At 48.4% G+C, this 15,000-nt stretch overlaps 1 protein-coding gene across 1 annotated transcript in view; it reads left to right on the top strand.

Moving 5' to 3' along the window:
- The window catches only part of LOC134447332 (zinc finger protein aebp2-like), a 50,407-nt gene extending 37,048 nt beyond the window's left edge, over positions 1-13,359 (top strand). Inside the window, exons 7-9 of the mRNA XM_063196744.1 lie at positions 4,563-4,676; positions 11,415-11,444; positions 13,110-13,359. Of these exons, the coding sequence (XP_063052814.1) occupies positions 4,563-4,676; positions 11,415-11,444; positions 13,110-13,122 (157 nt within the window). The 3' untranslated portion in view covers positions 13,123-13,359. The remainder of the gene's footprint in view (positions 1-4,562; positions 4,677-11,414; positions 11,445-13,109) is intronic.
- Positions 13,360-15,000: the final 1,641 nt, after the last annotated feature.

Here is a 15,000-nt window from a genome sequence, read left to right as displayed (position 1 = left end):
CAGACTCGTGCCGGTCCCTGTGCCAGCTCTCTCTCTCTCTTTTTCTATTCCCCCTCTCTCTTTCGGTCTCTCTCATTTCTCTCTCTCTCTCTCTCTCTCTCTCTCTCTCTCTCTCTCTCTCTCTCCTCTGCCTTCTCTCCTTGTCCTTCTCCCCATTATTTTTGTCTCTTTCTCCTCTTCTTTGTCTCCTTCCTCCGTCACTTAGTCTCTGTTTATTCTTCTCTCCCTCCTTTCTCTCCCCCCTTTCTCTCTTTTTTTCATGCCTTTCTTCCTCTTACCCTCTCTGTGCTCCTCCTTTTATTGCGGTAGTGTAAACGCACGCTGGGCAGAGGGATTAGTGGGATGACTATGAACCTCTGCAGTTTCCATTGTTCTTTTCCCCCCTCTCTGTCTCTCCATCTGTGTGTATCTCTCTCTCTCTCTCTATCTATCTCTCTCTCTCTCTCTCTCTCTCTCTCTCTCTCTCTCTCTCTGGACCTTGACTGTCTGTCTGCCTGCCATTTTCCATCAGTAAGAGGGCATGGAGTGAAGGAGAGCCAGGCTGGGAGGCAGGAGAGCAGCAGAGGTGCTGGCCGTGGAGAGAGAGAGGGGGGGGCAGAGGGGCAGGAGCTGGGAGCAGAGGCAGGGGAGTGGAGGAGAGGAGAAACAGGGAAGTGGAGGAGAGGAGGTGCAGAGAAGTAGAGCAGAGGAGGTGCAGGGAAATGGAGGAGAGGTAACGCGTGGCTTGGAGGCAGGGAAGTGGAGAAGAGGAGACGCAGGGAAGAGGAGGAGAGGCAGAGGAGTGGAGGAGGCACGGGGCTGGTAGGCAGGAGAGCAGCAGAGGTGCTGGCGATGGAGAGAGAGAGAGAGAGAGGCGCAGGGCTGGGAGACAGGAAGGTGGAGGAGAGGAGGCGCAGGATTAGGAGCAGAGGCAGGGAAGTGGAGGAGAGGCCAGCAGGGAGAGAGGAGGAGAGGAGAGCAGCAGAGTTGCTGGGGAGAGAGGTGCAGGGCTGGGATCCGGCAAGGCGAGAGGAGAGGAGAGGTAGGAAACTGGAAGAAAGGAGACACACTGTGAAAGGAGATGCAGGGCTGTGAGGCACTGAAGTGGAGGAGAGGCCGACAGGGAGAGGAGAGGAGTGGTGAGGTGACGTGAGTCAGGAGAGGTGTTAGGGGATGGAGAGGCAGGGCTGGCTGGGAAGCAGGAGAGGTGAGGTGAGGAGAGAGGTGTTAGGGGATGGCGAGGCAGGGCTAGCGGGAAAGAAGTGAGTGGAGGAGAGGCAGGAGGCTGGCGGGAGAGGCAGTGAGGATGGAGAGGGAGGGGAGTAGGAGAGGAGAGGAGGGAGCAGGAGAGGCAGGAGGGGAGCAGGAGAGGTTCTTACTGGGGGAAGGAGGAGAAGGGATGAGGGGGGCAGGAGAGGAGAGGTTCTTACTGTGGGATTGAGGGAGAGGGGGATGGAGAGAGAGGCAGGAGGCTGGCGGGAGAAGCAGGGGAGCAGGAGAGGTTCTTACTGTGGAGTGAAGTGGAGAGGGAGGGAGGGAGGCTGGCGGGAGAGGTTCTTACTGGGGGATGGAGAGGGATGAGAGGCAGGGGGGCAGGAGAGGAGAGGTTCCTACTGGGGGATGGAGAAGGGAGGAGGGGAGCAGTAGAGGAGAGGAGGGGGGGCTGGAGAGGAGAGGGGCAGGAGAGGAGAGGGGCAGGAGAAGAGAGGAGAGGAGGGGGGCAGGAGAGGAGAGGAGGGGGGCAGGAGAGGAGAGGAGGGGAGCAGCAGAGGAGAGGGGCAAGAGAGGAGAGGAGAGGTTCCTACTGTGGGATGGAGAGCTTCGTTGGCGAGGTGTGAAGGTTGGAACACTCGCTCCTTCTCTCACCCAGCACAGGATGCTGTTTGTTTAGTCTCTCTCCCTCTTTCCAGTCCTCTTTCCTTCCCTCTGTTTCTCCGCTTATTTCTTTCGTGACCCCTCCCTTCTCTCTCTCTCTCTCTCTCTCTCTCTCTCTCTCTCTCTCTCTCTCTCTCTCTCTCTCTCTCCTCTGTTTTTGTCTCTCTTTCCCACCAACCCTTCCCTCAGTCTCTCTCTGGTTTCTTTTTCTCTCTCTCCACCCCTCTCGCTTTCTTTCTCTCTGTTTCTTACTTTCTTCCTCTGTGTTCGTTATTTCTCTCTGTCCCTCTCTTTCTCTTACTCCGTCTCTCTAACCCTCCTTCCCAATCTGGCTTGGTGTTGTCCACCCCCCTTCCCCCCCTCTCTCTCTCCCTCTGTTCTTCTGTCCATACCCCCCTCAGACTTTCTCATGCAACACTTGGGCCAGGATTCCACTGGGGAATTCTGCAGCATGTTGTCCTGAAATGTGGTTTCAGAAGAGCAGACAGCTGCGTCTCTCTGTGCAGTATTGAGTAACAAGAGCATGTGGAAAGGATAAAGACTAAAGAGGACGTTCAGGTGGGAAGCGAGGCGAGATGGTTTTGTTTTTGTTTTTTGTGTCCATTGTTGCCCCGTTCAACAGCTCACGGTCCTGTCCTGTCCTGTCTTGTCATGTCCTCACGCGCACGATCACTCGCTCGGCACGTTTCTCTAAACAGATTGTCATCTCACACAACAAAGAGGCTTCTGGCGAGGGTCTGTTTGAGTGTCTGTTTCTTCCTCTCTCTCTCTCTCTCTCTCTCTCTCTCTCTCTCTCTCTCTCTCTCTCTCTCTCCATCCTCATCTCTCTCTCTCTCTCTCTCTCTCTCTCTCTCTCTCTCTCTCTCTCTCTCCATCCTCATCTCTCTCTCTCTCTCTCTCTCTCTCTCTCCATCCTCGTCTCTCTTTGTCTTCTGACTTCTGTTTCCATCTGTTCTCCTTTTCTGTGCTGTCTTTTCCTTTTTCCTTTCTCGTTCTTTTTCTGTTTATTAGACTCTACAACTCTCCTGCTCTTCCCCTCGCACGCTTGTACTCACTTTAATCTCTGTCTCTCTGTTTCTGTCTCTCTCTCTCTCTCTCTCTCTCTCTCTCTCTCTCTCTCTCTCTCTGTTGAACCTGGTGTATGTAGACCCCTTAGAGGGTTTTTTGGGAATGGCTAAAAGTCGCATCAAGGTGGAATACATGTATTATCACTTGGTCAATGATTTGGAGAAATTTTCAAATGTTTGGTGTGTGGGGGGTGTGTTGTGTGAGGTTGGGGGGGACAGAGAGCTGATTGTGAACATATAGGGGGGGTGTTGGTCTGCGTTTGGGCAGTGGCTGTACTGTGCTAATGTATGATGGCTGAATGGTGTTAATAAAAGGCTTTTAAAGGTCTCTCTCTCTCTCTCTCTCTCTCTCTCTCTCTCTCTCTCTCTCTCTCTCATTTGTTTAATGTATCATTTCTCTCAAACTGTCTCTCCATCACTCTTTCTTGCTCTCACCCCTCGCTCTTCCACTCTCCCTTGTCCTGTTTCTCTGTCTGTTTCTCCGTCCGTCTCTCTCTCTCTCTCTCTCTCTCTCTCTCTCTCTCTCTCTCTCTCTCTCTCTCTCTCTCTGCCCTGTCTGGGCCTCCTGTGGACTGTGTCCAAAGGAAGTGCCTCTTGGTGGAAACGCACCCAAATACTCGGCCAAGGTGTTAACATATGTGCCGGCGGCACACATGCTTCTCAATGAGGCCCTTTGTCATCCCGCTAGCTAGCACTCGCTAGACCCCCCCAACCCTCCGCTAGCACTTGCTACATTCCCCCAACCCTCTGCTAGCATTGGCTAGATACCCCAACCCCTGCAAGCTAGCACTCACTACATCCCCCCCAACCAGCCAGCGCTAGCACTCGCTAGGTTCCCCCAACCCCCCGCTCCTCCTCTTTCTCTCTGTCTCTCCATCTGTGTGTATCTCTCTCTCTCTCTCTCTCTCTCTCTCTCTCTCTCTCTCTCTCTCTCTCTCTCTCTCTCTCTCTCTCTCTCTCTCTCTCTCGCGGCTGGCGTCAGGCAGTATGTCACTCCACATGACAGTCATGCCTCTCTCTCTCTCTCTCTCTCTCTCTCTCTCTCTCTCTCTCTCTCTCTCCCTCTCTCCCTCTCTCCCTCTCTCCCTCTCTCTCTCTCTCTCTCTCTCTCTCTCTCTCTCTCTCTCTCATAACTAGCCATAGTCTCTCTTTCTGAGCACACAGACATGTATGCAAGAGCAGTGTCTCGGTCCAGTGGATCTTAGTGCAGCTCCAGAAGCGTGGCAACATTTTAGTATTGTGCATTATAGTGCTACTGAAACTGTTGTACTGCACTGTCTTGTCAAATCAGACAATAGACATTGAAGGTTTGTTATTGGTTTGTGTACTCACTCACCAGCATACCACAGTTTACCTACACAACCTTTTTGGCCGGCATTTTGGAGGACGTTGCATATGTAGCTGTTTTCAACTTTAGGTGTTTTGATAATTCATGTACAAATTCCAAAATCTCAGAATCAGGACTTTATGTATGACAACAGGAAAAGTTACACATGGATGGTTGCAGTACCAAGCCTAATGACAAATCCAACCACAAACCAAGAGCCCCTTCATTAATGCTGTGTGTGTGCATGTGTGTGTGCATGTGTGTGTGTGTCTGCATGTCTGCGTGCCTGCGTGTGTGTGTGTGTGTGTGTTTAGTCTTCCAGATGTGTGGGTGAATGAGGCAGAGCGGGGGCAGCTGAAGACCAAGGCGGTGCACCTCAGCCAGCTGCCCCGGGACACGGCCGTACTGCTGGACCCCAACATCTACCGGTGAGTAGCCTTACCCCAACATCTACCGCTAATTAGGTTTACCCCAACATCTACCAGTGAGTAGCTTTACCCCAACATCTACCGCTAATTAGGTTTACCCCAACATCTACCAGTGAGTAGCTTTACCCCAACATCTACCGCTAATTAGCTTTACCCCAACATCTACCGGTGAGTAGCTTTACCCCAACATCTACCAGTAAGTAGCTTTACCCCAACATCTACCAGTGAGTAGCTTTACCCCAACATCTACCAGTGAATAGCTTTACCCCAACATCTACCAGTGAGTAGCTTTACCCCAACATCTACCAGTGAGTAGCTTTACCCCAACATCTACCGCTAATTAGGTTTACCCCAACATCTACCAGTGAGTAGCTTTACCCCAACATCTACCGCTAATTAGGTTTACCCCAACATCTACCAGTGAATAGCTTTACCCCAACATCTACCAGTGAGTAGCTTTACCCCAACATCTACCAGTGAGTAGCTTTACCCCAACATCTACCAGTAAGTAGCTTTACCCCAACATCTACCGGTGAAAGAGACGTCTACCTGACGCTCAGGTGTATCAACAGCAGTCCAAAGTGGTGCTCTTGGGGTAGGGAAATCCATGATCAGAAAAGGAACATAGTAGGCACTCAGAAGTATAGCACCAGGAAGAAGGGATTCAATTAAAAAGCCGTTATTAACTGTGGCTACTCATAACTGAAATCAAAATGCCAACATATTTCGACCACGTGGTCTTCATCAGGGCAAAGCCGATCTATCGGTGAGTACTGCTGGACTGGACTCAGGCAGACTGAACCAGACCACCCACGGCCCAGAGCACAGATCACTTAATGCACAGAGCTGCGCACTCACTTACACGCACAGTACACATGCATTAACGCACACACATGCACTTTCTCGCTGGCACACACGTACACACACCCGCTCTCTCTTTCTTTCTCTGTCTCACACACACACACACACACACACACACACACACTCGTGCACGCACGCTCTCTCTTTTAAACACACACACATTGAAGCGCATATAGACTGTGTTTTGGCAAGGCTTGGGCAACATTAGGCCTTCCACTCGTCTGCCAGTAAGTTGGTTTTGGCACAGGAGAGAGAGAGAGAGAGAGAGAGAGAGAGAGAGAGAGAGAGAGAGAGAGAGAGAGAGAGAGAGAGAGAGAGAGTGGGCCCATGAAGAGCTGTGCAGCACTTAGACAAACAAGAGCGAGAGGCCGACTCTCTTACACCTTTAGAGGAGAAAAACTTTAGCTGCTAAAGTTTAGAGCAACATCTAGACCCAGTCAGGGAGCCAGATCCTGTTCCTAAGACAAGTAGTGCAACACTAATCAAAAACATTCTCTTGTTTCATGTTGTTATTGCGTATTTATTACAGGGAGTGTTAGAGCACCTCCAGAAAAAAAAAGTGGTGCACATCATTTCTGTGATAAGATGAGAAGCTTTGTGGTAATGGTTTGGGAGTCACGTGACCTGAGGAAGGCCGACAGGCCGAAACGTTGTCACATTAAAAACTTGTTTATTTAACTTGACAGTGTGCGGCACTTCTCTCCTCGTGCAAATTTCATGTGATGAACCAGAAGAATGTATGTGAAAACCTGTTGATGCATGGATCAATAAATCAGAATTTTTGGTGCATATGTATCTTCTTTTTTTTTTTTTTTTAGATTTTCACATATACCAAAATTCGGTTAATATTCACCTGACCATGTTCAGGCTGCATGTCCTACCTGAGTAAAAAAAAAATATATTTTTAAAAAAGACAGTATGGATAGGGTGTCATCAATTGAAATGGTGTCCATGATATACTGCATATGTAATGACGTAGGTAAATAAGTAAGGCCTTCGTGCTCGCAAAAACCTATTTTTATTGAAATGGTGAAAGTAGCAGCTGAACAGCTGGTCCAACCCAGTAATTACCCTAATCAGCAGGCAATTGATGCAAACGCATACAGTAAGGAAGACACACACACACACACACACACACACACACACACACACACACACACACACAGCCATTTCCTGCAGTATGCCCATATGGCCCCTCAAACATCCCCAGACCACACGGCCGCCAGCATTGGCGCTTTGAAATATGCACTAGCCGTTAAAGTTTTCTAACATCTTGATGTCTACCTTCATTTAATTAGTTGGCCCTATGACTCAATGTCTTGTGAATAAATAAGGTTGAGGGCATAAAAAGGTCAAATGCTAAATATTTTGAACTTGTGGGCATATGTGAACGGAAACAGAAATTCATCCACGGATTTATCAGAGGAGCATATACTAACCTTGTCTTTTAGAACAGTGTTTCTCAACAGGGGTGCCGGGGCACCGTGGGGTGCCGCGGGGTCTCCTCAGGGGTGCCGTGGAAACGTGGCTGATAAATAAATTATTGTCTAAATTGATAAGTTAATGCTAGTCAGTGGAATCTTTCATCTGCCATTTACGCACAATAAAGTAAATATAGGTCGCTCCAGTCAGCTGCAACTTCGAACGTCTCCAAATGTGCTTTTCTAAGCTTTTGTGGTATCGGATTGCGATGCCATGTTACGGCTTGTTGGTTTGGGGTGCCTTGAAATTTTTCATGAATTGAAAGGGTGCCTCGCCTAAAAAAAGGTTGAGAAACACTGTTTTAGAAGACCACAAAAATGACCACTCAACATTTCGTTAGTTTGCTTGCAAGTGTAATTACCAAATATGTAAAATTATGGGCATATATTTGTAAATTGGAATGGAATTCAACCCTGAGTTTATTGTAGGAACATGCTAACCCGGAATGTTTGTTGAAAAATCACCAATCAGCATTTCATTGATCCCCTAGCAATTTCCCTGATTGCATTTTAATGTTCACTGTAAAATAAATTGTGCACAGCATGAGCATTCTGAATCCAGACAGATGGGGGGAAATTCTGGGTCTTTTTTTAACTGAAAAGGAAGAAAAAGAGAGAAAAAAACACAGAAATCTGTCACAAGTTTTGAAAGCAGACGTTCAGACATGTCTTGTCCCTGCCAAAGGAAGGGAATCCAGAGAAGAGATTGACAAGTCCAGAAGACCCATGCAGAGGCCAGGGGAGACATAGAGTCCCAGGAGATACACGCAGAGTGAGGAGGAGAGAGGAACAGAGTGAGGAGGAGAGCGGCGCAGAGTGAGGAGGAGAGAGGCGCATAGTGAGGAGGAGAGAAGAGAAAGGGTTCCTTCTAATACCCTAACTCCCGTCCTCCCTTGCTCCCTTGCCTGCTTGTGGCCTCTTGATGACGTCACTGACGACAGAAGTGTATTTCAATACCTCGCAAGGTCCCAAGGATAGGTAGAGCGGTGAGCCAGAATCCAGAGGAGAGAGAGACAGAATCCAGTGAACAGACCGGCCTCCAAAGGTAGCGTTCAGAATAGAGACAGAGAGACTTCTAGAGGAGAGACGTCAGTGTAAGGACACGCAACGGACAGAGTCCAGGGGTGAGATGGTTGTCCAGAAGAGAGAGACAGGCAGAGTCCAGAAGAGAGAGACAGGCAGAGTCCAGAAGAGAGAGACAGGCAGAGTCCAGAAGAGAGAGACAGGCAGAGTCCACAGGAGAGACAGGCAGAGTCCAGAAGAGAGACACAGGCAGAGTCCAGAAGAGAGAGACAGGCAGAACCAGTGATGTCCACAGACAGAAATCAGATTAGAGGCAGGTGGGCTTTTAGAAGAAAACCAAGACCAGGGGGCGGCCAGAGGAGAGACAGGCGGACAGTGTCCAAGAGAAAGACAGACAGACAGTATCCAAGAGAGAGACAGGCGGACAGTGTCCAAGAGAGAGACAGGCGGACAGTGTCCAAGAGAAAGACAGACAGACAGTATCCAAGAGAGAGACCGGCAGACACTGTCCTTGAGAGAGACAGACGGACAGTGTCCAAGAGAGAGACAGGCGGACAGTGTCCAAGAGAGAGACAGGCGGACAGTGTCCAAGAGAAAGACAGACGGACAGTGGCCAGGAGAGACAGACACGGTCAGGCCAGGAGAGAGACGAACAGAATCGGACCAGGAGAGAGACAGACAGAATCGGACCAGGAGAGAGACAGACAGAATCGGGCCAGGAGAGAGAGAGAGACGAACAGAATCGGGCCAGGAGAGAGAGAGACGAACAGAATCGGACCAGGAGACAGAGAGACGAACAGAATCGGACCAGGAGACAGAGAGACGAACAGTGGGACCGGATCGGTAGATCTGCAGCCACTCTGAGCCAATGGTACGCCGGCGTCTCATGCGGTGTGAGAGAGCACACGGGCTCCAAAACAAGGCAAGCATTTCAACAGCCAGCTCATAAATGTCAAAGACTTCCTCGTCCAGGAAATGAGGATATGAATGTGAATACCTTGGCCTCTGGATGTGTCCTTAAGTCCATTGTGGAGGTGCTCTGAGGTGCGTGTGTGTTGGTGTTGGGGGAGTTGAAGTCATGACCCTGGCCTTGGACTGGGAACACATACGTAGGTCTGCACGGAGTGTCAGAATCGTGAGCAAAAAGTTGGCAGAACTCAGAGGGATGCGTGCGTGTGCGTATGCGGGTGTGGGTGTGGGTGCGGGGGTGGGTGATTGGGTATGTATTGGGAAGCAGAATAAGATGGGGGATTTGAGAGTACCCTTTTACGCCACTCACTTCATTTTAAGAAGGAGAGAGAGAGCGGGGAGAATGGGAGCCATGAAAACCGCAGGGGAGAGGAGAAGAAAGGGAAAGGGATAGAGGATGATGAAGAGTGGAGAGGGACGGATGGAGGGAGAGGGGGATGAACAGAGAGATACAGAAAGATGAAGAAAACGAGAGAGTGGGGGTGATGAAAGGAGAGAACGAGTGATGGCGTGAGCAGGAGAGAGCGAGAGAGGGGTGGAGAGAACGACGAAGAGGGCAGGTGAGCGAGAGAGTGAGAGTGATGAAAAGAGAGAGTATGAGTGATGGAGAAAGAGAGAGAGAGAGCGATGAAGAGAGTTGGTGAGAGTGATGAAAAGAGAGGGAACGAGTGATAGAGAGAGAACGAGAGAGATGAAGAGAGAGCAATGAAGAGAGCCGGTGAGAGAGAGCGAGTGAAAGTAATGAAAAGAGAGAGAACGAGTGATAGAGAAAGAGAGATGTAGAGAGAGAGAGGGGGGGGGGGGACAGAGAGAGGGGGGGAGAGACAGAGAGAGAGAGAGTGATGAAAAGAGAGAGAATGTGTGATGGAGAGAGAGAGCAAGAGAAAGATGAGTAGAGAGAGAGAGAATGAATGATAGAGAAGGAGAGAGAGAGAGAGAGAGAGAGAGTGCAGTAGGATGGAGAGAGAGAGAGATGGAGAGAGAGAGTGAAGTAGGATGGAGAGAGAGAGAGAGAGAGAGTGAAGTAGGATGGAGAGAGAGAGAGAGAGAGTGAGCTTGTGCAGTAGGATGGGGCTTTGACAGATGATGATGCTGCCCCAGAGAGAGAGATGTTTTTTGGCACGTCCACAGCAGAGCCTCTGGCCTCATGGTCCATTACACAAAAGCCGTTTGGGGTGGTGTGTGTGCGTGCGTGCGTGCGTGCGTGCGTGCGTGCGTATGTGTGCATCTAAGTTTATGTGTGTGAGAGAGGCACAGAGAAAGAGTGAGAGAGAAAGTGTGTGCGTGTGTGAGTTGGAAGGACTCCCAACCACATGCAAGTGTTCTTGTGTGTGTGTGCGTCACTGGCTCCCAGACACCCTGCTCCTGCTCCTGCTCCTGCTCCTCTGCTGCTGCTGTAGGCTAGGAGCACAGCACAGCACAGCACAGCACAGCACAGCACAGCACAGCACAGCACAGCACAGCACAGCACAGCACAGCACAGCACACACACTAGCACAGCACAGCACAGCACAGCACAGCACAGCACAGCACAGCACAGCACAGCACAGCACAGCACAGCACACACACTAGCACAGCACAGCACAGCACACTAGCACAGCACAGCACAGCACACACACTAGCACAGCACACCACACCACACTAGAACAACACAGCACAGCACACTAGCACAGCACAGCACAGCACAGCACAGCACAGCACAGCACAGCACAGCACAGCATACTAGCACAGCACTGCACAGCACAGCACAGCACAGCACAGCACACACACTAGCACAGCACAGCACACACACTAGCACAGCACAGCACACACACTAGCACAGCACACCACACCACACTAGCACAACACAGCACAGCATAGCACACTAGCACAGCACTAGCACAGCACTAGCACAGCACTAGCACAGCACAGCACAGCACACACACTAGCACAGCACAGCACAGCACAGCACAGCACAGCACAGCACAGCACAGCACTGTACAGCACAGCAGATCCACACACACTGCTAGCACAGCACAGCACTACAGAACCAAACACTCTAACACAACACAGTATAGCACTGCAGACCCACACACACTAGCACAGCACAGCACAGCACAGCACAGCACACACACACACACTAGCACAGCACAGCACAGCACAGCACAGCACAGCACAGCACAGCACAGCACAGCACAGCACACACGCACAGCACAGCACAGCACAGCACAACACAACACAGCAGACCCACACACACTAGCACAGCACAGCACAGCGCAGCACTGCAGACCCGCACACACTCGCACCGCAAAAAGAAGACAATGAATGAAGTAAATTTCACAATGCGTCGCAATAATACATGTATCGCAATGCATCGTTTTGATTGACACGTCCTGATTGTCTCTTCTCTCTTGTGTCTCCTCAGCACCCTGCCACAGAAGCGGCTAAAGCAGAGGTAGGTACTATGTACTACAGCCCAGTCCCTCTTCCATACTTCTCAGCCATTTATACTACTGTAGTACCTCTCTGCTTTCTTTTGCTCCTTCACCTCTCTCTCTCACACACACACCCCCCTCTTTCTCTCTTTCTCTCTCTCTCTCTCTCTCTCTCTCTCTCTCTCTCTCTCTCTCTTTCTCTCTCTCTCTCTCTCTCCTTGGCTTCTCCACCTCTTCTACTCCTTTCTTTTATTGCCCTCTGTGGTAGTTCAACTCTGTTCACTTGAAAACTGCTTATCAGCATGATGAGCTTTTTTGTTCGTGCCGTCTGGAAGCTGCATATCTACTGTGCTCATGTCTACTTCCACGCTGATCTCTTCAGTTTCTTGTTAGCCACTAGGACATGGCTGCCCCACCATTTGTACTTTTGTACATTGGTGAACACGGGCAAATGGATTTCTGTTTACTTATGGTCGTGAAAATACATTGTCATTTCCATTGCATGATTTATCAATCTTGATATAACATAAGCACAACATTGCAGACACCATGGCAGATTTGACTGTCAAATCTGTTGCTTGATCTACATATCTGACACCAGTGACGAGGCTCATGGTGAACCCTATATTGAACCCTATGGTGAACCCTATCCTACTAAGGCAAAGTACAGTAACTACAGTAAATACAGTATCTTGTCAAAACTGAGTTCAGACTGAAAATGGTCTTCTTTACGCCTCCTTTATCTTGTGACAAAGCTGTATGGTCCAAATGTGTCCCATTTTATAAATATTGCCATGTCAAATAACTTAGTAACTTCAATATCCAATCTCATACACTAAGGCTTTGAAGGCCTTTTTCTCAGTTTCAATGTCAGCGTACTTACTTCGCCTTTTTCGGGCAGTATATCCCACTGCAGCCATGCCACATCATGTAACAACATGCATACAAATCCCCTCAATGTACACACTAGTCCTCTATACATACAAGACAAATCCGCCCTACACACACACTAAGCCCCCCAACATATACACACAAATCTCAACAAAGAAGACTGACCTCGTTGACCTGATCTGTTGCTTGATCTACATATCTGATTACGGTGATTTTAAGTACTTACTCAATCTAAGATTTTTAATTACTCTCTTCGGAACCTTTCGGAACACAAATGTAGTAAATAAAAGATGCACGTCTCAAAACTTAAGGAGATGGGATTTATGTCAGAGAATTGCAGGTTTGAATCCCACCATTCCACTCCCTATCTCACCCCATGGCTGAGGTGGCCTTGAGCAAGGCACCTAACCCCACACTGCTCCAGGAAATGTAACCAATACCCTGTAAATAAAATTACTGTAAGTCACTGTGGCTAAAAGCGTCAGCTAAGTGTAATGTAATGTAATGTAATGTAATGTAATGGTGTGTAATGTAATGTACTGTAATGGTGTGTAATGGCCAGTAATGTAATGGTGTAATGTAATGTAATGTAATGTAATGGTGTGTAATGTAATGTACTGTAATGGTGTGTAATGGCCAGTAATGTAATGGTGTAATGTAATGTAATGTAATGGTGTGTAATGTAATGTACTGTAATGGTGTGTAATGGCCAGTAATGTAATGGTGTAATGTAATGTAATGTAATGTAATGTAATGGTGTGTAATGTAATGTAATGGTGTTATGTGTTTTCTAGGATGCTCCTGTAGGCTGAGGAGGAGACCCCCCTGAAGCTGGTCTCCTGTGACAGCCTCCACCTCCCCACCACCAACCTCCAGCTCCCCACCACCAACCTCCACCTCCCTAACTCTTCCTCTCCTCCCCCAGCCTCCTCCTTCCCACTACCAACCTCCACGTCCCCTCCACCAGCCACTGGCAGAGCTCTTGCCCTCTCTCTCTCTCTCTCTCTCTCTCTCTCATTCTCTCTCTCTCTCTCTCTCTCTCATTCTCTCTCTCTCTCTCTCTCTCTCTCTCTCTCCTTCTCTCTCTCTCTCTCTCTCTCTCTCTCTCTCTCTCTCTCTCACCATCCCCACCTCTCTGTCTCTTTATCTGTCTTCTGAAACCTTTCTTCTTCCAATATGTGGTTCTGTATGGATGTTCTGATCATGGCAGTGAGACTATATATATACGTACGTATACAGTATATATATATTTTTTTTCTTTTCTTTCTTTTGGCGCACCATTTCTTGTAATGTGCCTAAATCAGTGTTTTTTTGTTTGTTTGTCTGTCTTCTCAAAGCATTTCTAAAATGCATTGTTTATGAACATTTTACAAAAAATATATGTATGCTTTAATTTATTTTTCTAACTGGGATACTTTTAACTGATTCTAGAATCCTGTAAACATTTCTCATGTTCATGATATACTGTAGCTGCTCAATAGACTGTACATTATGAAGGGCTTATTTAGGAGAGAAGCCTGTACTATACTATAGCCTTGGGGCCAGTGATAGACTTGGATTTAAAAAAAAACGGCCCTGGCATTTTGCACCTACAAGCAGCCTCGTAGACCATGGAACGCATTTACGACCCCCCACACTCCCCCACACAACCCCAAAAAATGGGGAGATGAGGACATAATTGCAAGGCAGTGTCAGAGTCATAGGCAGGTGTTGAAATTAGGTCTGACAACACCACCACACATGACGCATCTATACATACATTCATGTATAAATATTAGAAGCATTTATGGACATAAACATTGGTTACGCTCAGATTAGGCAATCATCCAGGGGGTGGCAGCCATGGCGATGTGATTTGCAGGCCGCAGTGGCCATTTTTGGGGCCGCGGCCCTTCTGGCATGTGCCCAAATTTTTGTGATGGTGCAATCCCGTATGTGCTTGGTTTGGGTGCCCATACATAGCCCCTTATGGTGCTTTCTGTAGTAGTAATAATGATGCACAGAAAATACTGCTGTGTTACTTCCACACTTCAACACTTCAATAAAGGACCAACGCTATGAGTGGTAAATTCAGCTCTCCGAAGTGTTGAGTGAGCTTTGCAGAATTGACTGTCTGGTGGTGATATATGATCTGGATAACAGTAAGGACAGCAGCGTTGAAGATGACAATGAATATTCAAAGGGGGATACTTACTCTTTTATTATCTTTGTTGGTGGCTGGCTGGGACGACTACCACTGGTCTGGCCGTGTCCTTGTGGAAATGAATCTCTGTTTTTAACAAGACTGAAACCGTCTGCCTTGTCTGATGTCTTGTGGAAGCCTTTTAAGTGGCACCGGGGGACGGTGATGGAAGAGAGAGGAGAGGAGAGGAGAGGAGGAGGGGGGGGAAGAGAGGAGAACATGTCGTCTGTCGGCTGTGCTAGATATGTCAAGTTGACTGTCCATGCAAGTTTTAATATATGTTGTTGTATACTCTGTACAGAAGAAAGATGTCCTCTGCTATGTGAATGTTAAATGGTCTAATAGTCTAATAACCACAGCGAAGCTGCCTTATTTCGTACCGGAGAGCAGTGAGAAGTCTCCTATCTCAATTAACTGACGCTGTCAGAAAGCGAAGAAAAAGAACATACCGTATGTTTTTAAAAACAGTTAGTTGTTATTTATATCATGTTGAATGTTGTAAC

This window comes from Engraulis encrasicolus, chromosome 4 (genome assembly GCF_034702125.1).
Source record: "Engraulis encrasicolus isolate BLACKSEA-1 chromosome 4, IST_EnEncr_1.0, whole genome shotgun sequence".
Lineage (NCBI taxonomy): Eukaryota > Metazoa > Chordata > Actinopteri > Clupeiformes > Engraulidae > Engraulis > Engraulis encrasicolus.
The sequence above is the reverse complement of the archived record's forward strand: the minus strand, read 5'-3'. Positions and strand labels throughout refer to the sequence as shown.